This window comes from Lepidothrix coronata, unplaced genomic scaffold (assembly GCF_001604755.1).
Source record: "Lepidothrix coronata isolate B3197 unplaced genomic scaffold, Lepidothrix_coronata-1.0 Scaffold31, whole genome shotgun sequence".
Lineage (NCBI taxonomy): Eukaryota > Metazoa > Chordata > Aves > Passeriformes > Pipridae > Lepidothrix > Lepidothrix coronata.
The window spans coordinates 9,173,335-9,198,141 of NW_016690211.1; the positions used below are offsets into that span (position 1 = coordinate 9,173,335).

At 36.5% G+C, this 24,807-nt stretch overlaps 1 protein-coding gene across 2 annotated transcripts in view; it reads left to right on the plus strand.

Annotated features, from left to right (window-relative positions):
• Positions 1-24,807, plus strand: part of NLN (neurolysin) — a 54,285-nt gene that overhangs the window by 16,746 nt on the left and 12,732 nt on the right. Inside the window, exons 5-14 of one of the 2 annotated variants that reach the window (XM_017811138.1) lie at positions 3,656-3,763; positions 6,042-6,144; positions 7,869-8,029; positions 9,407-9,542; positions 11,689-12,055; positions 13,292-13,493; positions 15,586-15,772; positions 17,089-17,217; positions 17,681-17,817; positions 21,078-21,839. In XM_017811138.1, coding sequence (XP_017666627.1) covers positions 3,656-3,763; positions 6,042-6,144; positions 7,869-8,029; positions 9,407-9,542; positions 11,689-12,055; positions 13,292-13,493; positions 15,586-15,772; positions 17,089-17,217; positions 17,681-17,817; positions 21,078-21,212 — 1,665 coding nt within the window. In that variant the 3' untranslated portion in view covers positions 21,213-21,839. Of the gene's footprint in view, positions 1-3,655; positions 3,764-6,041; positions 6,145-7,868; positions 8,030-9,406; positions 9,543-11,688; positions 12,056-13,291; positions 13,494-15,585; positions 15,773-17,088; positions 17,218-17,680; positions 17,818-21,077; positions 21,840-24,807 lie in introns of those variants that run through there. The other variant, XM_017811139.1, reaches the window with a different exon arrangement.

Here is a 24,807-nt window from a genome sequence, read left to right on the forward strand (position 1 = left end):
AAAAAAAACACATAAAAAAAGAACTTCGAAAAACAGACTTCAGACTTCTGCTGAAATTAATTTATCAGTTCAAATAAGGCAGTAAAACATTTTCATGAATTCAAGTTTTTCATGGCCTCACTGGGGATTTAATAGTTCAGGTAGATGAATTCAGTCCTGCACCGTGGCCAGATTAAAATGAGATGAGGAGAATGAGGGCCCTCACACTTCCCTTTTCTTTATAACACAGTCCACTAGGAGACTAGTAAATCTGCTTGATCACAGTGATATCCTGAATGTTTTTGCTCCCCTTAATGAAGGCTAAACTTTTACAAGCTAACAACTGTTTAGTATTCTTTTTAGATTATGGAACTATTGATCGAGGAAAAATGATTGAGGGTTTTGTATTTAATGTGAGAAAATATTAAAATAATGCAGTCTCTTTCTTTTCCTGACACATTAGGGGAAAAAATTCCTGCAGAAAATCATATTGTTGAATATGCTTCAGATCTTATTCGTTGGAAAACTTTAATTTTGAGGTTTGAAACTTGGAGTAAAAGTGAATTTGGTAGTGAAAGTATCATTTTAAATTTTATTACTCCTGATATCTGCACATGCTGACTAGCAGAGGCATGCTTAAGAATGTTGCCAGTCTTCTCCACCCACATGCCCTCAGGAAACAGCCTGTTGTAAACAGCTGCTGCAGGCTTTGTTCATGGAATTCCAGGTAGGTTTTGTTTCTTACTCTGCCTGAAGATTTCTTCCTGGAAAAACGTACATGGTTGTCCAAAAGAAGTATGAAATGGTATATAAAATCATCAAACACGACAATTCTAAAACTTCTGGAGAGTTCCAACCTTTCATGTGTGTAGTATACTCAAAATTAGTATTTCTGTTGCGGAAATTGTTCATCAGAGAAAATCCAGGTGATGAAGACCATCTTGATCAGACCAAAGTTAAGAGATGGCCCCAGAGCACCCTTGGTTCCTGTGCTTGTGAAGGTTTATAGGCTTGCTTAGGCTTGCTTATCAATAGAGACCTGAGACGTCTTTTTGAATATGTATTATTCTTACCTTAAGCATATCTGTGATGCAGATAAACTTCACAAAGCCTAATTAGGGTTAAAGTGTGTGGAGAAATGTGTAGTCATCAAGAGAAAGATGAAGAACACTTAGTTTTTCTTCTCTTTTTGCCCAAAAGAATCTTCATCTGTCTTAGCTTTAGGAGGAGCCAGTATTCACTGGCTTTAAGGGCTTAAAATTAGTGTTTGTGAATTCCCTTCTTCCACCTAAAATCTTTGCTGGATTTGGGCCCTGGATATTTTCAGGAGCATGACAGTTCCATAGGCCCAATGGAAGGACTGGAAGATCCAGCATAGTGCCTAAATAGCTCAGTGAGACTTTTCACAATCCTCTGTCCTAAACTGTTACTGTAATAAAAGCATTGGCTTTTTGTAGAGTTTAGCATACTTAATTTTTTTTCCTCAGCCTTTCTGTTTTTGAGTCTTGCAGCACAGTTAGCCCAATATAAATGTTAATATAGTGGCAGTGTCTGCATTTTTCACCTCTGTCATTTTGAAGTTGTGCTATTTCCATCACACTTAGTCTTAGGTCAGAAAAAAGAACCCTGGAATTGTGGGTTGTCCAGTGGAAAAACAATGTGTGAATTTAATTTTGATTGTTACAATTATTTTTGTACTGAGTATTATAGCACTGACACTCCTAGATGTAGTGCTTTTGGTAGCATGAAGATCTTCGTGAAGCAGCAGAATTTCATAGAGTGTTATTTGCCAGAAACACAACAGGAGACTCAAGTGTTGGAGGGAGTGGGGCAATGGCATTTTTTTTATCTTTGTGTTATGAAATGCTCTGTGTGACTTGTCTTACACATTTACTGGGAATGAGAGTGGAGATATGAGGTTTGAGTTGGAGAGGACAGAGGTCATGATTTTCTTCAGTTACTTTCCTCCCAAAAAGAGCTTTCTACCATTTACATCCTTTTATTTAAAAACAAACAAACAAAAGTGATATCTAGGTGCTAGGTGCAAAAAAATCATAGGTCTAGTGAGGGGTACTCCATGCAATCACCTGGTTGAATCGTTGTTGACTTTAGCTGTGTGGTGACCTATAGTAGTAGGATCATCTTTCCATGAAAATATGGATTCTTATAAAAATTACCTGTAAACACATAAGATAAAAAAGAAAAAAATATTCATCATTCCTGTGACAGTTAAGTAAACTAAGTTAAGTCTGCCTGTTGCTTTAGGAAAGTTAGTTTATCACAAAGTGAAATAATTGTCATTTTGTTTCACCAGACTTATAAATTCTTGCATGTAGACTACTGGTATATGCATTAGAGTTTTAGACGCAGAGTAAAAACAAAACTAAACTATTCTAAACTCTTTCATGGTTCTAGAAACCAATTTCCACAAATTTTCTAATCTTATGTGCAGGGCACTGGCAGGAGTAGATATTGTTTGTGTTATTGTGTAGATTATTTTTAAATGACAGAAAAATCTGTTTCAGAGTTCTTATTTATACTTTTTTTTTTCTTGGAATACAACTACGTTCCTGTCTCTTAATTTTTCTGTTTAAGGAAGTGAGGTATTCTGTACTGACAAGTCATTAGTTGACAGCTCTACACAATTGTGTGACTCATTCATAAAATTTGCATGTTTCAACATCTGTGCTTTTCAGAGATGCTAGTCAAGCATTAATTTGTGTGTAGGTGAACTGATGAGAGGTTATTAAGACAAGTCATAGCTAATTCCAACAGCTTCATATTTGAATGTGAACTTAAATACAATATGTCCTTTCTACCAAGTTAATAACTTTTTTAATGTTCTTTTTAGATGAGAGAAGATAAAAGGTGTACACCATTATTTTCAATTTAGGACAAAATAGCAAGTTTCTGAGTTAAACAGTTATGCTGTAGTCAATTTGAAGGAAGACTTGCACAGGACCGATCCACGTTCTGTTGCAAACACTGTCCTGTCTCTTATTGTTGATGCTTTAGGAAATGGTGATTCAAGAGTCTTTGTAATGGCATAACATAGAAATATTGTTTTTAGCTCAGTTGGTTAAAACATGGTGCTAACACCACCAAGGTTGCAGGTTTGATTTCTACACGGGCCATTCACTTAAGATTTGGACTCAATGATCCTTGTGGGTCCTGTCCAGCTCAGAATATTCTGTGATTCTGTTTATTTGTTGTCACTTCTTGATTGTTTCTGAAAAAAAAAGATGTATATGCTCAAATATTATGCCATCTGATAACCTTCAGTGACAAATCTAATCGTTTGGGAGTTTTTTCAATCCCTCTGACTTATAATGTACAGTATTACATTATACCACTGATTTTCTTGAAGTGTGTGTAAGAAAGCTATCTCTACAGAAAAAGCTGAAGTGCACTGGAGTGAAAACTAAAAGGACTTGCCATGATGACAGCATGTAAAAGTGCTGAGTTACTTGGTAAAAAAAAAGTACTTTAAAACCATTCTGCATCGATATAAGAATACTATTGTGTAAGGTAACTGTTTTGGGGAAGTCCTTTACACTAAAAAGGCATGTTCCTTTTTTACTATGACAGTGCTCTAAACAACTCTGTTCACACCCTTCTAATGTTTGTTATGTTTCTTACACTGTGTTAATTCAAGTATTCTGTTCTTTCATTTCAGCAAAACTGCAATCTTGAAAATGTAAAGCCTGAAACAAAGCGATATCTAGAGAAATCAGTCCAAGTGGGAAAAAGAAATGGACTCCATCTTCCTAAAGAAGTACTGAATGTAAATATGGACCATTTGTTTATAAAGCAAAGGTTATAAACTGTTGAAGGGATAAAATTATGATTGGTTAGCTGTACTAAGTGTGTATTTGAACTTCATGCTTTTGGACCTGCTGAATTACTGCTCTGATCTTAACTGTTCTTAGTTCCAGATCCATCCTTTAAACTTCAGTCCCTTTAAGGTGTTTAAATGTTAAGGTTTTTCATCTGCTAGACACTCGTAGTACTCGGTGGATAGATGTGGTATGCATCACATTTTAGCCTTTGAGAGTAAAAGAAGCCTAGCTGGAAGAGTTTTGTTATATATTCTGATTACGAGAATGCCTAAATAAGATTCCTAGCAAAGAGACCTCTCAAAAAATGTTACAAGTTAGTCTGCACTTCGGTTCAGAAATATGTATAACTGTTGCAAAGACACAGCTATTTTAATTGCATTTATTGACCACTGTAGTAAAATGTATCCAGGATTTTAGCATTTTGCCTGAAAAAAAAAAATCGAAGTAGGTTAAAGGGAAGAAACAAGTGACTCTCAGAACTTTGGCTCCATTAAGAGAGGATTTACTCATGCATATGAAAGCAATTGTCACTTCCAAAAATCATGAAGTAAAATTGACAGCATGTGAGATGCTATGGCATCCTATCCTCAAGGAGAAGGGAGCACCCAAGACTTGTAGATGCTTGTGGTTGAAAGGAATGACAAAAATCAGAGAGTCCACAAAAGCTTACAAAGTTTTATTAGTAAATTACAGACTTGGCTTGGAAATTGGTATTAGTCCATGACCCCCTAGTATAAGCATATGGCAGTGGGTTTTGGATAAAAGGGTAGAGTGAAAGGGAAAAGACAGAGAGAGAGATGAATTAAAGAAGGGGAAAGAGAAAGGAGAAAGGCAGAATGAAATCACTAATCTGGGCTCCAGCATCAATTCAGCTGAAAAGGTGACCAGAGTCCTGGAGCTTGGTGGGCGTACTTTGTACAGATAAGTCTCCCGTGCCCTAGAGATAAATTTTGCACTTTCTGAATGAATTAGTCATCATGCATAGTCCATTCTTCTAGACCTTTTTGGAAATGGGTAAGGCATTGGAGGTCTGTGGTGGTCTTGATCCCCCTCCTGCTACAGTCCATGCCCACTTCTCCACCTCATTTCTGTGCCTCTGCTGTACTGTGTTGTGCTTATCTTCAGGAGATAGAACAAGGATGTTTGTTCCAGAACAGGCTGCCCTTATTCTATATGGCCCCTTCTCCAGCCACATCTTGTTCTTTTTAACAAAAGTCCTTGGCTGTTCTTACTAACAGTCCTTGGTTGGCTCCATGGCTATCTTGGTATCGGTATTTGAAGCATATCCATAGGCCCCTTATCTTCTAGCCTTCTACAGATGCCAACATAATTCTCTTTAAATTCTGAGTCATACATATGTAACAACCTTTATTTCTGACTGTTGAGTAGACTTTACCCTTTGTAGAAAATAATCGTTCTTCATCCACATCTTTCAGTTTGTGAGAACAGTTTTGTGTGTATTTTCATAGTTTAAGGGTAACTGATGCCTCTAAAGATATTTTGAAATTCCTTTGGAGACAATAGTTGAATTATATTTAGGTGAAAAAAATTGGCTGATGGGAGTCTTTGGCAAGGTGTTGGTTTGGTTTTTTTTGTGTATGCATTCTCCTACTGGTAACTACTGTGTTTATTTGAACTTGACTGTAAGGTATAGAAATTTGTTATGAGATATATTAGAAAATGTTTCAGATGGATGAATATCCAGATTTTAAAAATGGTTTTGGAGTGGTCTAATGCTGTGGGGGTATTCTGTTCTTTTTGTCATACCATATCTGTACAATTCCAAAGCAGAGCTTTTCAGTAGGTTGAATGCATTTTTACTCCCTTCATTCTCATTTATTTTAGTGGGTATTTTTACACTTAAAATTGTAATTTAGCTTTTCAAATAAAAGAAAATAATTGAATGTTAGAACATAAACTATTCAGTGAATGTGTTTAATCTGTCCAGTCCCCTCTGGGTTGAGTTTGGAATGTTGGAGTGATAGCCCTGACGCAGGGTTCCTTGGCAACAATATTGCTAAGGGTCAAAAGAAACATAAAAGGGAGGCTGATGGAGAGTGAAGTATGATGCTACCTGCAGTGTGTTATTTGCTCACTGCTGGTGTTTAGTGTCAGCTTGTAGAAAGCCCAGCTGGAAAAAGTGAAATACTATTCATGTGGAGGATAGAAATTACCAACTTTGATTTTTGTTTTTCCACTAAGTTCAGTTTATACTCAATGCAGGAAATAAAGACAATGAAGAAAAAATTGAATGAGCTGTGTATAGACTTTAACAAAAACCTGAATGAGGACAACACATTTCTTGTATTTCCTAGGGAAGAACTTGGTAAGTGGTATGCTTGCTTTCTTCAACTTCCAGTTTTACTTGAGTAGCTGGTTTTGGCCCCATGAGTGATGGTAAGATCAAGGGAAATTCTGACTGTTTTCCAGTCTTCTCTGTTTCCTTTTTAATCCTTCCCCAGAGTCAGTTTGGTGTTATCCTTTGCAGGTTTTCATAATGTCTGCATAGATTTTTGCTTCCTGAAGTGTTTGCCTTGCATCAAATTGGTCCTCCTTTTTTAGCATAACTTAACTCTGCTCCTTTTCTCAGTTCTCCACCACCAAGCAATTCCCTGTGTATTACATTCATTGTAAGTATTGGAAAAGCTTTTTTGCCCTGCAATATATTTTAACTAATTCAGTAATTTAAAAACTAAGCTAGAAATTGCATGTGATAGAAAATTTAGGGATTCATTATTTGAAAGGCATGGCATAAAATATGCTCTAATAACATTAGAGATTCTTTAATGTCATTCTGGTAGCCTTACATGTATATCTCTTTTGCTTGCAAGCATTTCCAAATTTTATTTTGCTTGGTGGAATTTGAAAAAGTTTTAGCTAATAATTGTGTCTCAGTTTAATGAGACAGAAATGTTTGCTTACGAGGGTGGGATAGGAGAAAAACCAAACTCCTCCCTCTGAGTAATTATAACTTCAAAATTAAGAGGCTTCAGTTGAAAAGGTGTGGAAAAGAAAATAGCAGCTCTTTACTAAATATATGTATGTAACATAAAAGAACAAGCAACAATTCCATAACCAAACTTCCACCGAAAACAATTGTGCCTTCCGCCTTTCGGCGCAGTTATAACCACGACCAGCAGGGGGCGCTGGCGCCTCGGGAGGCGGGGCTGCGGTGCCTCACGGCCAGCGGGGGGCGCTGTTGGACCCGGAGGAATGGGGGCTGCCGTTGCTCCGCCATGGCCGGCAGGCGGCGCTGTCGGGCTCTGGTGCCGCCGCCTCTGCAGGGCCCGAGGCGCGGGAGGGAACCGGGCCGGTCCCAGGCACGTCCCGGCGAGGCGGGCCACCACCGAAGGGGAAAGGGAGGAGGGGAAAGGGTGGTTTCTCCTGTAGACTCATGCTGTCAAAGGCTGGCTCTGGCTGGGATACCTTTCCTCGTCAATGGGTGCAAACGCCGCCAGCACGGGAAAGGAGGAGGGGAAAGGCCGCCTTTCCCCTCAGCGGTTCTTAGCAGGTGGTATCCGCGTTCCGATGAATCCGAGGCAAGTCCAGGGCAGAGCAGGACGTGAGGAACCGGAGGCGAACCGGGACCTCCCTCGGGGCCAGAAAAAGCCAGTGACCCGGCTGAAAAATGAACCTCCCCCTCCACACCACTCCCTGAGTCAGGGAAGAACTAAAGAGCCATCCCCAGAGAAAAAAAAACAACTGAGGCCTCCCTTCCCTCTCCAACAGTGGCTACCGCGGGAATGGAGTTTCCCTTACACAATTTAGCTCGTGTGCCGATGTTATTTAGCATTTCAATAGGGCAGTCGTTAAGGCCCGGGATAGCCTAACAACGAAGTCTTAGCTTAGTAGCAAGAGACTGTTGGTATGGGAAAATTCACTTGGCAAAAAGAAAAAAGTATAAAACTATAGCAAATTGCAAAAAGGTGTTTTTTTCTGTGGAGATTTCTACTTTCAAGATAGATTGCAGCAAAACAAATGCAACAGTCTTACAAAAACAGGGGAGTAGGTAGTTCTGGTAATTACTGTTTATTAAATTCTATTCCATAGATGGCCTTCCTGATGACTTTATTAATAGTTTAGAGAAGACTGAGGAAGACAAATATAAAGTAACCTTGAAATATCCCCACTATTTTCCTGTTATGAAGAAGTGCTGCATTTCAGAAACAAGGAGAAAAATGGAATCTGCCTTTAACTCGAGATGCAAAGAGGTATGTTGTATATTGGTTCTTCTACAGTGCAAGACAGAATTGAAAAATGGAGCTAGATATTCGAATGTTATATTTGAGTTCTGCTATTATTAAATCAAAACTTATCAGTGTGATCTCTGAAAGTTCCTTGCTTCAGTTTATTCTGATGTCCAGAGACCTTAGAAGTTGACAATCTGCCTCTGTGTGTGTACATATCTTAATCTTCAATTGGTGCTGTTAATAGAAATAGGATTTTGATCTTTTATCAAATTTCCTTGTAGTGTTCTGCACATGTTTACTGACACTTTGCTCACGGAAAAGGATGTCTGATTGTGGCTTCTATAGTATTTTGGGATTTTTCAGAATGAGAGGGGTTATTTAAGCACAGGTTTTAATTATATAATACAGGTGATTAAATGTGAAATTAACACATTGCATATTGATGAGAATTTTAATTAGATGTAAAAAGCCCTCCTGTTTTTTATAAAAGATGTATTTAATGATCTGAAAAATATTTGGAAACCTGCCTTATAAAAAGAAGAAATAATTTCAGTTAATTTATACTGATGAGACCACACGACTAGGTAGGTACAAAAATTGAAAAGAATAGAGAATATGTCATTCAGACAGTTGTACCAACCATTTATTAGAGAACAGTGACAGAGTTGAACTTTTGTGCTTGAAGTACTGGGAAATGTGATGAATACAAGATAAGATAAAATGGCACCAAGAACTGAACACTTTGCAAGTCAACATACATAAGGGTACTTGATGTTAAACTGTGGAAACAATCTTCGAATCTAGGGTTTGATCCCCCCCCCCGGAGAAATCCACTTTTCCAGAACTAGAGGTTTACACAGTTATATTTTCAGCTTCTCAAGGATCCTCCAGCACATTTAGGTCAGGGCTTAGGGGTTTGTGTTTCAGATCTTTCTCTGACTGCTATTGTCAGAGTGGCAAAAGAGGGAAATTTGCAAACAAGTTTTGAATGTTGGCACAATACATTTACAAGCTCTCTTCATCTCTAACAAGCAATTAAGCCTGATGTCAGCAGTTTCACTGTTACCTTTCACAGTTAAATGATTGATAAAGAAACTAAACTCTTCACAACTGTTAGTATCCTAAAAGGAAATGGTATCCATTTTGATTAATTAAAACAGATAAATTATAATAGGGAGCGTAATGACTGTGATCGACTAGAATACTAGCTATCTGCAATCAAATGCTGTGAAAAAAAATTCCAATAATCTAGGTGAATTTAGGGGGTTTTATATTTATATCTTAAAGTGTTTCATTTAAAATATCTACTCTTTCATAGGATTTCAGATATTATTCAGATGTTTTGATAACATGTGTTTTCTGGTTTCACTTTACAAATTTCCCTACTTTCTTTTTTAGGAGAACACAAAAATTCTTCAGCAATTGCTTCCACTACGGGCAAAAGTAGCAGAGCTTCTTGGTTATAATACACATGCCAACTTTGTCCTGGAGGTAAACACTGCAAAGAGCACAGATAATGTAACAACCTTCTTAGGTTTGTTCTCATTTATAAGCAATACTTTTATATTTGATGTGGCAACATGATTACTCAGCCAAGATTATTTTAAATACATAACTGGGTCACAGTATCCATCATGTGTAGCTAGAAAAGGAACTCTCTGCTGCCTCCATTCTGGCACATGTATTTTTTAGACTGTAGCTGTACAAATGCAGTTACTCCAAATCAGGGAAGCACAAGGCGAAAATCTGAAAATCGCTGCTTTGTGACAGCCGATATAAACAAGTGGTTGTGTCTTTCTCTGCCCCAAAATGCAGTTATCCTAATTTAGAACCAAAGTAATATGTGCAGCCTAGCCAATTTTATCAGTTCAAGAGGCTGCATCAGAGTTGCAGCTTTTCTTTCCTATTTTTTGCACAATTTTTTGTGCATCCGTAGCCTTAGTGTCTTTTTCTGATTCAACTGCGTTAAGTATAATGAAAGATTACAGTATGGGATGATGCAACTTCCATGATCTGAATTAAAAAATTAAATCTGGAATGGTGGATTAAATCTGGAATTCAAAAGCCTTGTAATGGAATTTGATCTGATAACAGAGGTATCTTGAAAATTTTGAACTGAGCGGTTTATGAATTTATAGTCATGCTTTTGACGTTAGTGGGCCCACTCTTTTGCATGGGATTAATCTCTACTTTCTGGAATTACATAGTTCCACAGAGTAGCATGTGTTCCTTTATTAACGTGTCCTAACACCACTTGGGAGTGTATATTAATGTATCATACAAATAATTTAGTACAATAATTTAGTACAAAAATAAGGTATGTTTGTTGGTAGTGGGTTTTTTGTGTTTATGCATCAATAAAGAGGTTCAAATGCTCTTCTTCCTTCACCTGTAATTCTGTTGCATTTCTTCTGAAATGCTCCTTCAAATCAGATGCATATTTGGCCATACCAATTATCCATATATTTGACAACTCACAGGTAATTTTGCATTATTAAATGTTTGAATTACCTGGTGTTTTTTAAGTGTGCGTAAAGTATTTTGGACTCTTTTTATATCCACTATATTATTGTAATACTGTGTTTTTTCATTTGTTTTGAAGCTGACACTCAAAATCTAGCAGTTGCTTTACAAAGTAAAAACATATCATATACTTTTCATGAATATCATGCTTCGTGGTAATTCTCACAGAGGGAGAATGTTTATCAAATTAATTGTCACCTTTAATTTAGTTCTTTTGATATATTCTCAGCTACAAGCATGACAGTATATTTTGCTCTACTTTGTTCCTATCTGTTCATGTTTTAAATCAATGTTCATAAGCTGACCTTACAGCTAAGAAGAGCATTCTCTCCTATGACACATTCTGAATTTAGCACAATACAAGCTTCAGTCATGAAATACAAGTATTTCAGTCATGTAAATGTAACGTAATTGTATATAGTGCCTTACAGACTACCTAGAAAGAGGAGTGGCAATTCCTCGATTTTACACTCTAGATATTAACAGTGAACATTCATCTGAATTCTTAAGAAAGAAGGAAGTGTCTGATAGTCCAGAAATACTTATAAGAGAATAAGTACAGTAGGTACTTTATGGAAGTTTCAGTAAGGTTAAATATTTTATATTCAATGTGTCTGTTTCATAGTGCTGTGGTGCTTTCTTGTCCAAGAAAAGTATATTGGAAAGTATTTGTACCATAGAGATTAATACCCAGTGACTTTGCTAGTCTGGAAGCAAGAACTCTTGAGTCTCTTGTTCTTTTATCAGGCTTTAGCTAGAAGTATTGAATTTTGTGATGCCCTTGCAGGTACTAATGGTAGTTGTAGTCTTTTGCTGCTGCTGCAGAAATATATTAAGAAAATTGAGATTACATGAGATAAAGGATTCAAGCAAAAGTGTCTAGTGTTACTTTCCATTTTGATATCTTTGAAAAAATCTAAATTCAACCCCCTTCACAGCTCTCCTAGGTCTACCCTAGTACTGTAGTACTACTGGAGTACTGTATCACAGCATGCCTGCAGTCAAGGCTCACTAGGACAAGAAAATGGACAATTGGTCAATGAATGGAAAACTCTAGCTTCCACTTCTGGAGCATGTGCTTAAAGTTTTGAGTGTATTTTATAGGAATACACATTATAGTAACGTAGAGGTTGACTCCAAGGCAATCTTTTTTTCAGATGATTTGAGTAAGAAGCTCAAGCCACTGGTTGAAGAAGAAAGAGAATTCATTTTAGATTTGAAGAAAAAGGAGTGTCAAGAAAGAAACTTTGATTATGATGGAAGAATCAATGCATGGGATCTTCATTATTATATGAACAAAACTGAAGAGCTGAAGTACTCTATAGATCAAGAAAAACTGAAGGAATACTTCCCAATTGAGGCTGTTACAGAAGGCTTACTGAATATTTACCAGGAGCTGCTGGGACTTGTATTTGAGCAAGTAGAAAGTGCTCATGTTTGGCATGACAGTGTTACTCTTTATGCAGTAAAGGATAAATCAACAGGAGAAATGTTAGGGCAGTTCTATTTGGATCTTTACCCCAGGTAATTATGATTTAGTGTTTTACTTATGTGTTTAAAATGGATTTTGTCTTAGTTCTTGCTTCTATTCAGTTTATGAAGCATTGCTACTTTGTAAATTTTTCTTTTGTAGTACTGCTATTAAGTCAGTTATCCATAATATCCATAATCTATGAATTTTCTCCTTTCTACCTTAATACTGTTTTAATTTTAATTTTTATTGAACAATTATATTTCTGTCTGCTGAGTGTTCCTAGTTTCTCTTAGTTCCTTTTTACACTTTATATGTGTATTTTGTACTCTATTGGTCTATATGTGTACTTTTAACTTGTTGGCCAGACTGGTGGAGAAAATATCAAATAGATCAGTAGCAAGAATAGATTCCTGTTGAGCAGACATTGAGTTTTACATACTGGTATCTACCTCTCCAGCTCTCTTTGTAGCTATCTACAGCATCATCTCTGTTTTGTCAGAGATTGTGAGACTAGACTGATTTGACAGAATTTATTCTGAACTACTCCTTTTTGACTGTCACTGGGTTTTTGTTTGCTTTGGTGTAGGTTTTCTTAAATTAGTATTTAGCAATTTATAAATTGACTGATATTCTTTTTTTAATATAAGTTGATTTAAGGCTTTTCTGGCCTAAGAAAATTAGGTTAGTCAGTACAATAGTACATAAATTATTCTTTTCAGGATAATGTACCTATTTCCTTCACCTGTTTACCTGCTTCCATCTTTATGTGTGTCATGTGAATTGTTGAAGCTATGTGTCAGTAAGACTTCTCTGACTTAACCTGAGTATTAACTGGGTAGTTTAGGGCAAAATTTTCAAAATAAGTTTTCTCTAAACTCTTGGATCACCGTAAAAAATGCAATGTACTGTATTCTTTTGTCTCCTGTCATAAAATAAAAAATACTGCTTCAGAGAATACAGCCTAGTCCTTGCTGTTACAGTAGCAGTTTAAAACAGAATGGACATCTAAAGTATGTATACTTCCAGTATTATAGTAAAAATTAGATTCATGTAAATGCTGCTGAGAATCTTAAATTGTTGTGATCTAAGTACAAGATTACAGAGGGCGCTTTTCCACTTGTGCTCTTAAGAGACTCACTCTGAGTCTCTAGAAGTCATGAAAAGATGTAATTTTTCTGCATAAAGCTGTGTGTAAAGACACTGACTGATTGTCCCTGTTCTTGAACAGGCTTCGCCATTCTGGTGAGCAGGTTTGAAGATAGTGTCTGGTTTATTTTCTTATACAGAGAGGGAAAGTATGGGCATGCAGCATGCTTTGGTCTACAGCCCGGCTGTCTCCTTTCTGATGGCAGCAGATTGATGTCTGTTGCTGCTCTGGTAACCAACTTCACAAAACCAGCATTGGATCGTCCATCATTACTGCGACATGATGAAGTAAAGACTTACTTCCATGAATTTGGTCACGTAATGCATCAGATATGTGCACAGGTTAGTGATGTTTTGGTTATTTTTTACAGTGTCAGGTTGGGTTTTTGTTTTAATTTTTATTTAAAACTGAAGCAATAAATACACCTCCTTATGAAAAACATTTTCATACAGACATATGCTTTTGCATTTGCATCATGCAGGCATCTATTCAGTCGTCACAGGTAGATGTATGAGGTGAGGAAGGTGCTCTGTCATGGTTTCTGTCACAGGGCTTTTTATTGCATCAAGTTGCACTTCTGGATATTAAAAGTAAAAAAGGGTCCTGTACCTATGAATAAAAATAATTTCTAAATCCAGATGACCTGCAGCATTTTGGCATTTAGTACTCTTGAGTGCTGTCACTCTTGATATCAAAAGCATAAATGCCTGACCCATTGTATTTTCTGCTCTGCTATCTGATAGGATAGGTTTCTCACAGTGACCAGACAGAACTGAAGTTAGTTTCAGATTTTGCATCAAGATGCCAATAAAGTTGTACTATTTCTGGTTTCATTTTTACTTATATCTAAAGTTAATTCTGCCAGATGATAAATTTATTATTAGTCTAATGAAAATTTTATATTACAGAGAGAGATGTCAGTATTCACTCACCAAAAAAATCCACATAATTGTCTACAAATCCAGACTTTGTGTAGCACTTCATTCATCTTCTGTATAAACAAGTACCAAATAATAAAATCAAAGAAGTATGACCCACATTACATTCTTGACCATTATCCTATAGATTGAGACTGCAGAATAAAGAAATAGTCACACAAATCCATATATTAAATCCGGAGTTAATAAGAAACTAGACTTGCTTAGATACTTTTGAATCATGTTGAAAGGAAAAATATATCATCTTCACCCTGTGTTAGGTGTTTCTCATACCACAAATTGAGTAATAAAACCTAGACTATATAGAAGGTGTTTATAAATGAAACACATTCAGCATTGGTATGAAACTGTACAAAACTGACTGCAGCATAACCAATGAGAATGTGCCTGATTGTTGTGGAGTCCAGCTGGGGCAGCTCAAGCCAAAATTCTACTCCATATGCGTTTTAGTTGCTATGGAATTGCACACATGTCAGGGAGGCCTCCTTTCCAGTTGTCTCTCACACTGCTCTGGTGGTTTTTGTGTGCATAGCTACCATGCTTAGTGCTGCTGTATTGTATGTGAATTGTTATTTGCATGTGTGCAGACTTGCTAATCCCACATAAGAACATCCTGTCTTTGGAGTTTGTGTGTACAAAACACTGTCTTGTTTCATGTGATTATTTGTTTAAGCATGTTAAGACTTGACATTTAAATGCTACGTATGGGAGGGAATCTGTGAGCTGCTGGTAAAGATCTGATAGTCTGTGTAATACACTGGAAAAAGAGAGAGATACTGCTGGAAAGTGAGATCAGGGCAAGGAGGGGATTTGTTTATGCTGTTAGGAGAGCTCTTGAAGTGACTTGACCCAAATGTCTAGTGGCTTTTGTTAGTGTGATGCATGGATAATGTGTATGGTTAAATGAGGATATCTGTTTTGTTAGTATGTTGATGAGAAGGGAAAAAAAAACCATAAAATTGGTCTGGCAAGAGGAAGTAGACCTATTACAAGACAAGGGTGGAGTGATGGTGGGAAGTCTCTACAGATCTGCACAATGGTATGGGACTCAACAAGGTCAAATGCTGGGTCCTGCACTTGGATCACAACAACCCCAGGCAGCACTCCAGGCTGTGGGAGCAGCAGCTGGAAAGCTCCTCAGGGGAAAAGGACCTGGGAGTGCTGTTTGACAGTGGCTGTTTGACATTTGTGTTGCTGTCATAACCTAAAAGATAAAAATCAGTAATGTTAAGAAAATGGAAGTACTGCTCCATACCAGTTGATAATGCAGTAAATAACCACTGAGAAATCTAGTTTGTTCCTTGGTAATAGTCTTATGTCTTGATTTTTTCTTTTTCCTCCTTTATTTAAATTTAATTTTTAAACTATTATTATTGGTCTATTCAAATTATTCCTTTTGCTGCGATTAAAACTGAAATTTTGACATATGAAAATTTGTATTCTGCTAGAAATCATGGCTTCTATTTTCATTTAATTCAATGGCTTTTTCTTTTAGACTGATTTTGCTAGGTTTAGTGGAACTAATGTGGAAACAGATTTTGTAGAGGTACCTTCACAAATGTTTGAAAACTGGGTGTGGCAGAAAGAGCCACTACAGCAAATGTCAAGACATTATAAAGATGAAACCCATGTTGGAGACACTCTCCTTGAGAAACTTGCTGCCTCTAGACTGGCTAATTCAGGTATCTCTCTGCCTTTTCTCCCCACAGTATATGTACAAAAATACATTAAAAAAATACATTTAAAAAACTGATGAACGCAGAAAGCCCATGCAGTTTCTTCTGTGTGTACACTTATCATTGTCTTTCTAGGTTTATTTCTTTGGGTACCCCCATTAATAAAGGGTATGATGATAGTACCACTGTTTGCCCGGACAGTAGCAGCTCTGATTTTCCAGGCCACCCCCAGTACTAAAATACTTTTCATGTGACTTTTTTACCTACCAGCATTGTTCCTTTAAAACTGGGGAAGGGGGGGAGGTTTGGTGGTGTGTGTGATGGGGGAAGAGGGGAGGTCTGTTGTGGGGTTTTTGGTTTTTATTTTATTTGTAGTCCAGAGCAGGCACTGTGCATACAGTGAATACACTGTCAGATTTTCTGTATGTATTGTCTACATTTGATTTGCACATGACACTTGACAGACATGGAAGTTGTTTTCAGATTTAATGAACGTAGATAACATATCCCAGACAGAAGTGTTGTAGCCCTGCATTGTTCAAACAGCCTCTTAACTTCTAAATCCAGAACCTTAAGTCCATATTCTCTACTTTCCCAGGAGATATACTGCCTTCCCAAACTAAGGTTCTAATTTTCTTCTCCTGCCCCATCTTGTACTACCTTACATGTGTCTCCAAACTGAGATTGTAATCTCATGTCATTGCCTATCATATCATTGTTATTCTATCACTCCCACCCCTTTGTTCCTCTAATCAGGGCTTCTCATTTATAGTACAATTTGTCATTAGACACTGCTGTTTATTTCATACTGCTTTCCTATCCTGAACAAGAAGTCTTTGTTCCTGTGGCTTGTACAGACTCTGTAGCTGCAAAGCATTTTGTCTGGGTAAAGGTTCATATTTTGTAGCTTCTTAAAAAAAGCTTACAGCAGCTGCTGCAGCAGTTCTTGGTGTTCTTTGAAGTGTCTTAGGGTAGATATACTAACTACCAGCTGTTCAAGCTCTGAGTGAAATGGTATATGGGAAGCAACAGCAGCTGAAAACATTAAATATTAAGATTTGCTTTAAAAATATCTGCTTTGTTTTATTTTTGATCTGTGAGGAAAATAACATTTGAAAAGATGGAACTTATAGTGACAATTCCTTTATTAAAACTCTGCCTCTGTAACTGGAGCAATTCAGATGGGAACGATGCAACTCCAAGTTTGTTCCATGGTTAAAATTCTAATCATTTAATGTGCATGTTGAGATCTTTGAAGGAAAGATGCAAATGAAACTCCAGCTACTTTGATGCTGGTTAATTAAATGTTCTTACCCACTTAGGCCTTTTAACCCTCCGTCAGATTGTTTTGAGCAAAGTTGACCAGGCACTGCATACAAAGCTATCTGTTGACCCAGCGGATGAATATGCTAAATACTGTATGGAGATTCTAGGAATTCCTGCCACTCCAGGTATGTCAGTATGAAACTTTTATACAGCATGTCCAAGTGGTTCAATTTAACATGCCATTCCTTCCCAGTAATGCTTGGCATACAAACCCCCTAGAGTTGTTTATGAAATAGTCTACTTTATGAAGCCAAAATAGTTATTTTGAAACTTAGGATTATCTTAATGATCTTTTCTGAAGGAAAAGTAAGGTAAATATAAAAATTAACCTTTTTCAGGATATATTTTAATGTGACATGATGTGAAATCCACTTTAGATGTTCTGTCACATCTGTGTTGGAGGTACAAGTAGCGTAAAATGGGAAACTGACTTTCCTTTGTAGTGAGCAAGTTTGTCCAATACTTTGAGGCATACTCAGACCCTTTATGTTAAAAGTTTCAAAATAATTGATATAAATTCCTTATTAATTTATTCTTGAGAAGTACTGTATTTTATTAAAATAACTTAATATTAATCTACTTTTCAAGGAACAAACATGCCAGCTACTTTTGGACATCTGGCAGGTGGTTATGATGGTCAGTACTATGGATACCTGTGGAGTGAAGTGTTTTCCATGGATATCTTTTATAGCTGCTTTAAGCAAGAGGGAATAATGAATCCAAAGGTAGGTGATGAATACTTTTTAACAAACACTTCTGTTGCACTTTGTCTCTGAAACAACATTTATTGCCATCTCGATCCATAGGTATAACATCTCAAGTACTTCTGTACCTGTCAAACTCAGATCAACAACAAAAAGGTGTATCAGTAACTTTAGAAAATAATCTTGACATTTTCAAGAGCACTTAGATTTTAATACAATTCTTACATCATTATGCATTTAATATTATAAGACTTAAGACATTGTTTTGCCTTGTCTAATGCCTTCCTCTGTAATTTTAGACTGAAAAAACATTTCTCTGTTGCAGGAACAGATGCATATTCATCTGCTGTGAAACCTGTACGATAGTAGTGTTCTGTTTCCATTTCCAGTACATTTTGTGTACCTCAACTGTGTGGTCCTTTTATGTAATCACTGCATAGAAAATTGAATTCATTCAGAGCTTTCTCTGTCACAGCACAGCATAATGCACAAATTGTTTTATCTTTAATTTTACTCTCAAGTCCATTTTGAAGTCCTAATCATTAAGAGGTTCTAGATTTACTGGGCCTTTTTTTTTCTTGTGTAACTCTCCAATCTGTTCTGCCTTAAGCAGAAAGAAAGGATAGTTAGAGATGTGACTAGTAGTACTGCTAATTCTGGCAAAGTTTGGTCTTGATCCTCTTGTGTTCTTGATTCAGCTGCCAGCTCTAGTTCTTCCTTTCAGTAGAGGTACACAAGAGAGAAATAAAGGAAAGAGTAGAAAAATGTATGATTGTCCTTTTCCTCTCCTGGAATTTGCCTTCTTTCCTCTCCTTCCTTATCACAGCAGCCAGAACTTCTAGAACTGTCCATCGCTCTAGAGGATGATGACAGTAAACAAGATTAGATTTTGATCTGAACAAAGGGGGGAGTCCAAAGAGCAGATGGGGTGAGGCCAGTAAAACCGAAAGGGGTTTTATGGAGAAAAGCAGCCAACTTAACAGTTTTAGAGAAGTGACAAAGAGTTTGGAGGTCAAGACTGATACTACAGGGATTCATGACAGGTACATGTGAGAATAAGCAGACCTGTTTGTTCATTGGCAGTCTTGTCACTTGCAAATAAGAGCAGCAGAGAAAATGTATCAAGCTAAATGAGAGCATAAAATAACTTTTTATAAAATGTTGTTCATGTGGATCCTAAAAATAGCATTTCAGGAGAGGTCAGACTTGCTGGGTTTTATAACTGTTAGCATTTGGGAGAGATGGTTTAAGGGTACTGGTGCCCAAGTTTACTGGTACTGGTGGGACTTCGTGTCAGTTTTCTGTTCTGACACAGACGGTGCCCCTCCAGTGTCATCACAGACCTTTTGTTCTGCTTTACTTTGCAGTCTCAACACTTTGAGTGATTGTATAGTCAAAACCCTAAGCCATAGGTCACCAGAATTGCTCTGTTACCTTTACTTCTCCTGGGGGATGCCTTTTATTCTGCTTTTTGTGAGAATTTTTGTTTTCTTTGCCTGTGTATGGGAGGCTTTGAGAATAAATTAAGTATGATAAGAATTAATATTTGCTGTGGTACAGCTGAAAGACAACAAGTACCTCTTTTAATGGGAAGCCTGCTATCCAGGCTAAGTTAGGAAGAAAACTGATTATTCAGTTGTGTGTGTGTCACTCGCTTTCTACTGTATATGTGCACACAATTTGCCTTGATTGCTGATATAACTTGAGGTGTAACAGTGGAGATTTTTTCCCTCACTTTTCAATGCTATCTTCTCATATTAGTTCTTTTTCAACCCAAAGAAGCATTCTATCTAAGTGCAATAGTGTTCCACAAGATGCGACAAACTGTTATAAACAAATACTAGACAACTGTTCGATTTTTGTAGTACTCACACTTCATTATATCTAGAGTTAGACTAGTCTTCAGAATAGCAGGAAAAGAAGGTTGTTATGGTGTTATGACTAGGGCTTTTAGAAATTTGGCTTACCTCTTCCTGTTAGAATAAAACCTCTCTTCCTGTTTTGAACAACAGTTATACAATCTAGTCTCAGAGACTGGATCTGTAAAAATTCTTCAGCAAACACTTAACTAACTTAATTGGTTACCACACTCCTCAGTTCTTCCATATTATCTGAAATAACCTCTGGTCTCCCTAGAACTAAGCAGTGTTCTGGCTCTGAAGGGACAACAGCAAAGACTCAAGTCTACTCAAATAATACTTTCAATTGACAAGGAATAAAATCTTTGTTTGCTGATGATGTTCAGGAAACTAATCCAAATAATGAAGTATAAGCAGTGCTTCAGTGAATTTTTTTTTTTCAGTAAATTTTTTAGGTTTTTGCAGCAGTAATTCAGACAATTCTAAATGGCTAATGTAATGCAGACTGCAAATGGTAGTTCAATTAAGTCTTGGAATTCCATCACTTAAAAAGACCTGTGCTTGTTTTTACAGTACAGTTATCAGGAAGCAATGTGGTCCTGTAATCCCATGGCTTTGAGTTGTGGGGGAAGTGTATGCATGTACATATACTGACTGAAAGGAAAAAAGTGTCTTCTTCAGTATCAGAGGCATCTGGGACATCTGCATGCAAAAAACATTTCCTTATCTATAGTCATGTCTCAGAAGCCCAAAATTCTCCAGATATAATATGTTCTTTAAAATACAACCTCTTATTAAGAAACTCCTCATTACTTCCTGTTGTCTCAGAAACTTCATTCATTTTTTTATAGGAATCCATTCCTTCTGAAGCAATAATGTTTATTGCTGAAAGTAAAACCTGAGTTAAGTCCCATTACATGTTGGGATGTATTATATATACTACTGTGCATATAATGTGTGTATATGTGCATGTCATTCTACAATGCTACAGCTGTCTATCTCTGGAGTATCATCTCTGTTCTCCAAACAGAGATTAAAGAAAGAGAAATCATCGGTTAAGAGAGAAAAGATGTTATGGCTTTTTTCCTACCAGTCAGTCACAGGGATAATTCATCAGTGAAGATTTTGAGGAGATTGTATGTTTGTTATGCTATATGTCTTTCAGACAAGTTATGACTGTAGCTTCAAAACCAGTGTAAAACCACAAGAAAAATAATTTCTTCAAGAATTGGTTGAATTTCTGCTCTCTTGAGTTCTTCCAGCAGATCTAAATTATACTTGTGCTGTATCCTGATTTGTTATTAAGGAAATCTGGAAGGAGGAAAGTTGTTTTATCATGAGTGGATTTTTAAATATGCAAAAAATACAGAAAAAAAGGCAGTTGGCAAGATAAGAAGTATTAACATTCTGCTTTACCTTCAGGCTGGGATGAAATACAGAAACCTTATTTTGAAACCTGGAGGATCTTTGGATGGAATGGATATGCTGCAAAATTTCTTGGGGCGTAAACCAAGCCAAAGAGCTTTCTTATTGAGTAAGGGATTATGTGTTCAGTAAAATGATGATTCTTTTGTAATGGCATATAAGTATGGAATGAGCTGGAAATGTCAGTGTATTTCACATCTTGACTATGTATCACTCTAGGCAAACTGGGTCAGTTTTTGATGATTTTTTAAATTTGTAAAAATAAAAATATGATTTTTAAAAAAAATTTCATAGGACTACAAAATTCAACACATCAGGGAAAAAATTGAGATGTGTGAAGCTAAGGAATTTGGATGGTAATTCTTTTTAATTGTTATGAAATAATACTAATCAATATGGGGATTTGATGCCATGGTTCTCTTTTAATAGATGTACTTAAATTGTGTCTTGTGAGTGAATTTTAAATCTGGAGGGGATAAAAAGGACACTACCAGCAATAAAAGAAACAAATTCATTCTTATTCTGTATTTTCTGTTGTATTGACTGCTCACTTTGTCTCTGATGGAGAGGAAGCCTGTTGGTTTTTGTTATTGTTTGGGTTCAGTCTCGCTTCCTGACAAATTTCAAGACTGAGAACCCGCCCCAAAGAGCTTTACGCCAGAGATGTGTGATACTTTTAGACTTCATTCTGATGCATGTTAAATTCTTATATCATTTACATACTTACATAGTATAATTAAAAAAAAGAAAAAAAAACAGCCAAAGTCTATGACCTTAGCAGTTCTTCCATCACTTTTTTGTTTTTGTTAATGATCACAAGTCTGGTCTTTGGTTTCCAAATTATATCAACACTGGCACTGTAATGTTGTACTTGAGCAATTATACTGCTTTCGGATGGTTTGTGAAGTATTTTGAGATACAAATAAAGAAGGAATGAAAGAAGATCTCCCTGGTGGGAATGATAAAAGTAAATTGAAAATTTTCCTATTCCTTCGCAGTGTGGCATGCAGAGGTGCTTCAAAATGTGCAGTAGATTTAATGATTTCAGCTGTGGGACTGTGAAAGTAACTGAGGAATTATTTTGTAGTTTTTCTGCAAGATCAGGAAAAATGAGTTTTACCAGGCAACTCTCAGCACCCAAATAAAGCTGTAAATCCCAAGTGCACTTTTCTTGTCTTTAGATATCTTGTCTTACTTTGGTTTTAGTATTACAGCATGTATATGAACAAACTTTAATTGTGTTTACTATCCAATACATATCAGACATTTGAACCATAGCTGTCAACATGGTTGGTGTTTTTACTTTTTTGTTCAACAGTGAAATAAGAAAATGTGCCTGGTCAACTCAAAAGACTTCCTCTTTTTCTAGCAAAAGAAAACTGAAAGCACTGACTTTGGGTCAAATCTGTCAATTTGTTTTAGGGGGAAAAAGCCTGACAGTTGTGAATGTTCAGATGAAACTTTGTTTCTTGATTTTCTTTTAAAGCATTTAAACTGGGGAGGAAAAAATGAGATTAATTAATTTCTGAAATGCAAAATGTGACAGGCCTTATTTTTTAACCACAGCAATTAGATGTGAGAAATCATAAATATTTGTAGCCAAAACAGATTAACTCTGCAGTCTTAACAGCCCGTATAATTAACTAATTTCTAGTTGTCATAGTCACTTATAGTTTTAGGCCGCAGTTCTTCTGTGTCATGAAAATGCAATACATGAAAATCACATGTGTGAGAACACCTCAAAAGGTATTCAGCACAGCTATAAAGGAAAGCTGAGGAAACTGATGGATGCAAGATTATACCAAAACCTGTGAATTTTGTCTAGACTAATTTCCCTTGTGTTCTCACTGGATTTGCAAGTATTGTGCTTGTCTTTTTATACATGTTTAAAATTCTTATGATTCTGTCTTATCAACATATTTTTTTCCTTTCACACCCTAATGATAGCTCCAAAGAACTAAAACAAAAATATAGTAAGTGATACTTCCCCTAAATGAATCTGCAAATTTAAGCAATGGAACCTCTATTAAGAAGCAAAATTCAGTTTTTATTTTACAGTTGGTAGACAGATTTCCACATGAGGGAGACCTTTCTCTGTATAAATCAGCAGTCTTGAATCAAGGTGGATAATTGCAAATGTAGTAATTATAAACAAAAATATGAGATGACTATCTTTCAGCAGAAAAATAGTCTGAAGACAACCTGGATGCATCCTAGATCCAAGCATTGGCATAATCGTCGATTATGTCTTGGTACGACGGAGAGATGTCCGCGATGTCCTCCGTACCCACATGATGCCCAGCGCAGAATGCCAAACAGACCATCAGCTGGTGCGCTGTAAACTTAACCTCTGTCTTAAGTTCAAACCCAAAAGGGGCAGTATCCCAAGGAGGAGACTCCAAGTTAACAATCTCCAATCAGCCACAGCGAGAGACAGATTCCAGGCAAATCTTCAAACTAGGCTCGAAAACCATTCCATAGATTCTATACATGCCTCTCCTGAAACACTTTGGCACCATTCATAGCCATGAATGAATGAATGAGATGATAAAAAGTCATGTGGTGATTTAAAAGTTAGATTTAGAACAGTACTGATGCAAATGATGACAATTAACTTCTTTATTTTCCTGCTCTTTAGTATGTGTGTGAGTTTGCTGTACAATGTAGAGTAACTAAGATACTGAAGTGCAGAAGAATGTCTGCTATTTACATGCATATGAAAATGCTGACATGGCTGTATGGTTAAAATAGCATCAGATGAATATCCATGTGTTTAGGGAGGAGAAAAAACTAATGTTGTAACTACAAATGAAAGTGTTATGTTCTACACCTGTTCCAAAAGAATAGGATTTTTTATTATTTGTTTTTGTAGAAGCCAGTTCCTTCAGCCTGCATCAGACAATAAGTAAGTTAGATCATCCTATAGCTAAAACTGCACTCAACACAGAAGACTAATGGGTACATTCAAAAGTGCTTATGAAACATCTTAATGTAGTAAAATATCAAACTTGTCTGCTAAGTTTTATATTGACTTCGTGGAGCCTTCTGAATTAAATCAGGGTTGGACTAAATTACTTTTTTCCTTCCAACAAAAGTTGTTCTTTGAAATTCATGTTCACATTTTTTAGTGTAAATACCAGATCTTGGCATGGAAAAAATAACCTGGAGAAAGAAATCTTTTCTGTTTTTGCAGCTATCCATCATAGGCATGAAACTTTTATCTGTATAGGAAACAACTTATTCAGACACTATTCTAAGGCAGTGAGATAGAGTCCCTCAAGAAATGTGAGTTAATTGACTTGTCACTGCCAGAAACAATCACATACATGAAACAGTGCCAGTAAGCCCCGGCTATTCTAGAGTTGCTAAACCCAGGCTTCCACTGAATTAAACTTCAAAACTGTGAAAGCTTGATATATTCACTGTAATAAATGAAGAAATAATTAGTAATTTTTGTCTGTAACAAAATGATACCTTTCCAAGTTTATTATTGTGTCTTTTTAGAATTTCATTGTGTTTAGGATTATTATTTTCTTGTGTTAGAAATTCAGTTTGGACTTTGACTTCACAGCAAAAGCTTCAAAGTGGGAAAGAGTAAAATGGGAGACTCGGGAGACAGTGCCTATTATCACTGAGTAAGTGGGTAGTAGGCAATGATTTCTCTTTCTGTTGCTTCACTGTAAAGGACAGAATAGTTTGAGCATGTGGCTGGGTCACAAAGTGATAG